Source organism: Haliotis rufescens, unplaced genomic scaffold, assembly GCF_023055435.1.
Source record: "Haliotis rufescens isolate VD_foot unplaced genomic scaffold, xgHalRufe1.0.p SCAF_12, whole genome shotgun sequence".
Taxonomy (NCBI): Eukaryota; Metazoa; Mollusca; class Gastropoda; order Lepetellida; family Haliotidae; genus Haliotis; species Haliotis rufescens.
In genome coordinates this window covers 15,759,523-15,765,690 of record NW_025963802.1, presented here as the reverse complement: position 1 = coordinate 15,765,690, position 6,168 = coordinate 15,759,523, and the positions used below count along the sequence as shown (strand labels likewise).

Genomic DNA, 6,168 nt, shown 5'->3' with positions numbered 1-6,168 from the left:
AGGAACCCCACAAGTATTCCTTGATGGGTTCACTTACTCAAAGAATCGAACCAGAGGCCAGACCACACACGGGAAATGTATCATCAAGACCCGACGTGGGAAATGTTCCACTGTTGTGGACTTCCTTTAGGGTGTCTCGCACCACTGCCACCCACCTAGAGATCAGACTCCTGTCAAGTGTGTCAGAACTTTGAGTGAGTGTGAGTGAGTTGGGTTTAACGCTGCTTTTAACAGTATTCCATTCATCTCGCGGCGTGTCAGCTTAATGTGGGAGGAAAGCCCGAAGTGATGCAGGTCTCAGACGTTTACCACTTCGTTGAAACCCACGAGCACGGGTATGGTGCTGACAAACCTAGAAACCTAATCAGGGCGAACCGGCATTCGAACCCACAATCATAGGTTTCTGGCGTGTCCACCCCCCACCCCCACCCCGTCAGAACTTTGAGGAAACGGGCCAGGGAAGAAGCAACGCATGTCCATGCTATCTACAATGCAGAAGTAGGCCGCCAGACTCCAGAAACCGTTCTCCATCTTCCTTCGTTCCCAAGCTTGAAGAGTTCCCTCTATCGACATCCCCAAACAACAATCCCTGTCCTGCTACAGACCAGAGCTGATGTTCACCTTTAGGGGCTGTGGACCACTACCAGGGATGGCAGAAGATTCCTCCTCCGCGCAGACGGTGAAGAAGACAAGATCCTGATCTTTTCCACTGATGAGCAGTTGAGGTGTCTTGCTGAAGTTGATACGGTCTACATGGATGGTACGTGTTCCTGCTGACCTCACCTGTGGAACCAGCTGTACCCTGTACATGCCCGCAGTGGATACACCATGTACCCGCTTGCCTTCCCCCTGCCGCCCAACCGACAACAGACGACATAAGCCAGATTCTTCACTTTGAGGAAAACAGAAGCAAAGCAGACTCTCAATCGACTCTTCTCACCAGCTACCGTAAAGACAGACTTTGAGATGGCGGCCATTCGAGCGAATGAATGTGAATTCCCAACAGCAGACATCAAAGGGTGTTTCTTCCACTACACCCAGGCTATAGGGAGGAAGACTCAAGACATTGGCTTAGCTGTCCAGTACAAGGAAGATCCCCAGGTGATTTCTGGTATGATTTGATGATTAAAGATGCAAATGAAAGGTAAACAGGAAACTATTGATTGACTAACCAACCTTGACTTATCCTGGTATAAGCTGTTACATGCGATATGTTACCAGGAAGAGGAACACAGTCCTAACCAGGTAGTATTCCCCCACTGTGCAGTCATTGAAGGAACTCGTTGCCAAGTGTCATAGCTATCTTAAAACACCAATTTCCTATTAGAAAATATATATCAATCAACTTATATGCGTCAACTAATATGACTATTCTTAAAGTAAATTCAATGTAGTGACAGCACTAACTGACCACCTCATACAAGATATTTTATGTTTCACATATGCGGCTAAACACACGGTCACTGTAGCTGTGGGCAAGTGGCCAGTTATGCAAGTCTCCACTGCCGCTCTCTCAGGGAACCAGTGATAAGTGTGTTAACTTCACGTCACAGGGTCGACACACATTGTCAGTCCGACTGTGAGATGAGGGTATCTTAGGCAATATGACAACCTCATTAAATACTGGCACAACCACCCATGGTTATAGTCGATCAACCGCTGACATCTTGGATGTTGTGATCTTTAGTCATGTAACTTAACGAAGGCCTGAGTTGTATATATACGGCGGTCGGTGGTAGCAACTTCACTCTGTTACCACCGATTAAACGCAAACAGTTCAGCAGCCTTCTCTGTTTTTCAAGGTGATGGCCAGTCTTGGCCGCTCTACAACTGCTAATTCCCACGATTAAGTTGTGACACCCAAAAGATGTCTAATTCGCACAAGGGGTACGGGTGGCACGCGATTCGCTTCACAGAGTTGCGTCCCTTGGGCACGCCAGAAACCTGTGATTGTGTGTTCGAATTCCGTTTCGCCCCAATTATGTTTCTAGGTTTGTCAGCACCATACCCGTGCTCGTGGGTTTAACCGAAGTGGTAAACGTCTAAGATCTGCATCATTTCGGGCTTTCCTCCCACATTAAGCTGACACCGTGATATAACTGGAATACTGTTAAAAGCAGCGTTAAACCCAACTCACTCCCTCACTCTAAGGTAAGGTGGGCATGCTCACTGGTGTCATCACTGCTTTTCTGTGATCCATTCATATAATTGTCACTGCTAGTTTGCCTTGGAATGTTTTGGTGGACAATCAAGAATGTTCATTCTCCAGTGTTAACGTCTTATATTTCTCGACCCGCTCACATCTTAGAAGGCTTTGGTTTGAAAATATTTTTACAGTATTTTTTTTCAAAACTTCTTCAAAAAATTGTTACCAAAATTGACATAATCAAATTTTCAATGTTGAACAATTCCCCATATATTAGTATCATTACTTCAAGTTATAAAAGCAATTTAGGTAAGAGCATTATATTTTATTGTTTCATTATAATAAAGTTTTTGTGGAAAGTTAATTAATGGACACTAGACAAAACCAAACTACAAACAAAAATACCCCCAAACCTAAGAGTTTTCTGAAATGCTTCTGTTAGGCTACGGATTGCAGCACTTCTTACTCAGACAGTAACGTATAGTATGACATAAACACGAATTTATAATGTTCTATTTATTACCGAAGAAGCTGTCGACATACACAGACGAATTTAAGTGTTTACTTATTAGGACAGCAAGTCGCAACAGCAGCGGAACAAATAAAACAATTTTGATTCCAGGACCTTTATATTTCTTGTCAAGAATTTGCTACAATGTATACTAATGTGCGTCCCTTGGGGTGCAATACTTTTCTTTTCTGCATCCATTCTCTCCACTTGTTTGACCTGTAGTCTAAAACCTTGCAGTGAATGAGTGAATATAGTTTTACGCCACTTTGAGCAATACTCCTGCAGGTGGGGAATCAAACCTGGGCCTTCTGTGTGATGATCCAACATCTTAATCACTAGGCTAACCCACAAGTGATAAAACATTTGAAGGATGAAGATGCTCTTCCCCCCTCCCCCCCTCTCCATATGTTACCATATTGATATGAAACACAAAAAATTTCATTGTGGAGTTTAATTTTTTATTTCAAATTTATTTACAGAAGTATACATGTCGGGTCAGTGGTTCCTCTTCTTGTTCTTCGTCCCCTTGGCAGCCCCCTTCCGGGCCCCCCGAACCAGCCCCTGGAACTGGCCCTGCATCTTGGCCTGCTTCCTGCAACACAACAAACCAGTTACTCAGGAGAGATCATGTAGAATTTGAGGTACCATTTATCTTACAATGTTTGTTTGTTTGTTGTTGGATAACGCCACATTCGGCAATATTTCGGCAATATTTCAGCTATTTCAGCTATTTCAGCGGTCTGTAAATAATCTGCTGACAAACCAAGGATCACAGTCGTGCTAAATCTGGGATTCGAATTGTTTGTTTGTTTGTTGTTTAACGTCGCACTTAGCAATATTACAGTGATATGACGGCGGTCTGTAAATAATCGAGTCTGGACCAGACAATCAAGTGATTGACATCATGAGCATCGATCCAAGCAATTAGGATACGATGACATGCATCAACCAAGTCATCGAGCCTGACCACCCGATCCCGTTAGTTGCCTCTTACGACAAGCATAATCGCTTTTTACGGCAAGCATGGGTCACTGAAGACCTATTTTACGACGGATCTTCACGGGTCTATCTTACAATGAGTACAGTTGGCTTATCACTGCGTTGTTCCCCTACAGGTGAGGTACAAACCACCTACCGTCCACTCTCTGGGCATACACTCTATCCACTTGAATACTGAGGCATATGGGTCAACTTAGGAACAATTTTGGTTAAAAAAAAGCTTTTGAAGAATAATTAAATTATGAACATATCTCAATAGGGTGTGAGTGACATAAGTTTAATGCTGCATCCAACAGTTTTCAGCTTGACATGGAGGGAAGCCCAGTGACAGTACATTGACCTTCACTTCAGTCAAACCCACAAACACTGGTGCTGACAACGTAATATAATCACAGCAAATAAGTGGATTCAAACCCATGACAACAGTTCTCACACTCAACACAGCGCTAAGGAACCCTAAGCTTGGTTTCCCATTCCATGTCAAACAAGAGACGAGATGTTACCTTCTATTCAGTGTCTGTCTGTTCAGGGCAACGTAGGCGTAGGGGTCGTGTTTGCCTGTCTTCTTCACATCACCGCCAGCCTTCTGGAAAACAAAGTTCCTACACATGTTAGTACACGCTGGTTGAAACAAGTCTCATGTAGTATTACAACCCAATCATCAAGATTCCAGCGGCCAGCAACGTCGGAGAAATTGGACGGGTGACCACATTCGGCAGCTCCACCCCTGGGAGTTTCTAGGGTTCTGTCCTGCTGGACATTTAAGTCATGTAACACATGTGGTGTCTCTTTAGGCAAGTGACTTTGTTCAAAATATGCCTCTGATCACCCAGCAGTAATGAAGTGTATGAAGGCTAGAGCAACAAGTACACACATTATTGTCATTACAATGAGTGAGTGAGTTGGGTTTAACGCCGCTTTTAACAGTATTCCAGTTATATCACGGCGTGTCAGCTTAAAGTGGGAGGAAAGCCCGAAGTGATGCAGGTCTCAGACGTTTACCACTTCGGTGAAACCCACGAGCACAGGTACGGTACTGACAAACCTAGAAACATAATCGGGCCAAACCGGCATTCGAACCTACAATCATAAGTTTCTGGCATGCCCAAGGGACGCAATTCTGCACAGCGAATCGCGGCGCCTTAGACGACTGGGCCACCCGTGTCCCCCTCATTACAATGAAGTCTGGGTCAGGCAAACCAGTTGTTGGCAGCATGAACTAAGATAGATTTGCTTGTTTGTTTGTTTGTTTGTTTGTTTGTTGTTTAACGCCGCACTCAGCAATATTCCAGCTATATGACGGCGGTCTGTCTGGACCAGACAATCCAGTGGTTGACATCATGAGCATCGATCCACACAAGTCAGCAGGCCTGACCACCCGATCCCGTTAGTCGCCTTTTACGGCATACATGGGTTGCTGTAGACCTATTCTACCCCGGATCTTCACAGGTCGAACAAACACCTGTCACATGATCGCAATTGACTAACCAATTCTCACTAGTAGGCTCTTTATTGCGGTATTAGGGGCCTAATCCGCCCTGAAATCCTCATTGGGGTTGCCCCTTTGTTTTGTTTGTGTGTTTGTTTGTGTGTTTGTTTGAACCATCTCTTATGACCATCAGAGGCTGCTGGGGACCCATTCTAACCCGCAACTCCCCTGGGGGTGCACCTTTGTAAATTAATTTGAGCGAAATAGATTTCACTATTCCAACATTACTCACCTTTGCCTTGTATTCTTTGCCAAATCCTTTTGCTCCAGGGTTTGAACCCGTCTTTGTGAGCGGTCTGTGTATCCCACCTCCACCAGCTACAACATGATATTAGTATTTCACAGAAGTCTTTGATAACTTTTTGATTTTATTACCTATTCTAGAAATTGTTGTAGAGTACATGAGTGCAGTCATGAATAAATGTAAGTGAAAAATTCTGGACCAGGCAAAACAATTGACTGAAAGACTGATCATATCTACTCTTATGACAATCCTAGGTTACTTAGGACCACTGTATTTTAGAATCCAAACAGGGTTAAACACAATGAAAATATTAACACTTCGAACGGCAATATGGAAGCTTTCTTGGACAATAATGGTAATATGGAAGCTTTCTTGGACAATAATGGCAATATGGAAGCTTTCTTGGACAATAACGGCTTAATGGAAGCTTTCTTGGACAATAATGGCAATATGGAAGCTTTCTTGGACAATAACGGCAATATGGAAGCTTTCTTGGACAATAACTTTGAAAAGTAATCAGTTTGGTATCATGGACAGCCCTATCAATGTTTGAGAAATAGTAATCCTGATTCTTCAGAACTCTTAACTTTTGGTTTCTATGACAACTCGCCTTTGTATTTGGATTTTCCCGGCTCCTCCTCCTCATCTGAATCAGCCTCCAGCTTCCTCTTGGGGGCTCTCCTCCGCTGGAGACACAGACACATCTTAATACATCCTGTCCATCATACTTCAAAGGCTTGTGGAATTTCAAACTATACATGTGCAGACATAAACTGGAC

General features: G+C 43.8%; 1 protein-coding gene across 1 annotated transcript in view; it reads right to left on the bottom strand.

Annotated features, from left to right (window-relative positions):
- Positions 1–3,101: 3,101 nt before the first annotated feature.
- Positions 3,102–6,168, bottom strand: part of LOC124146056 (RRP12-like protein) — a 45,017-nt gene continuing 41,950 nt past the window's right edge. The window contains exons 31-34 of the mRNA XM_048393390.1: positions 6,000–6,075; positions 5,378–5,463; positions 4,160–4,242; positions 3,102–3,249 (exon numbers count right to left, since the gene is read on the bottom strand). Coding sequence (XP_048249347.1) covers positions 3,153–3,249; positions 4,160–4,242; positions 5,378–5,463; positions 6,000–6,075 — 342 coding nt within the window. The 3' untranslated portion in view covers positions 3,102–3,152. The remainder of the gene's footprint in view (positions 3,250–4,159; positions 4,243–5,377; positions 5,464–5,999; positions 6,076–6,168) is intronic.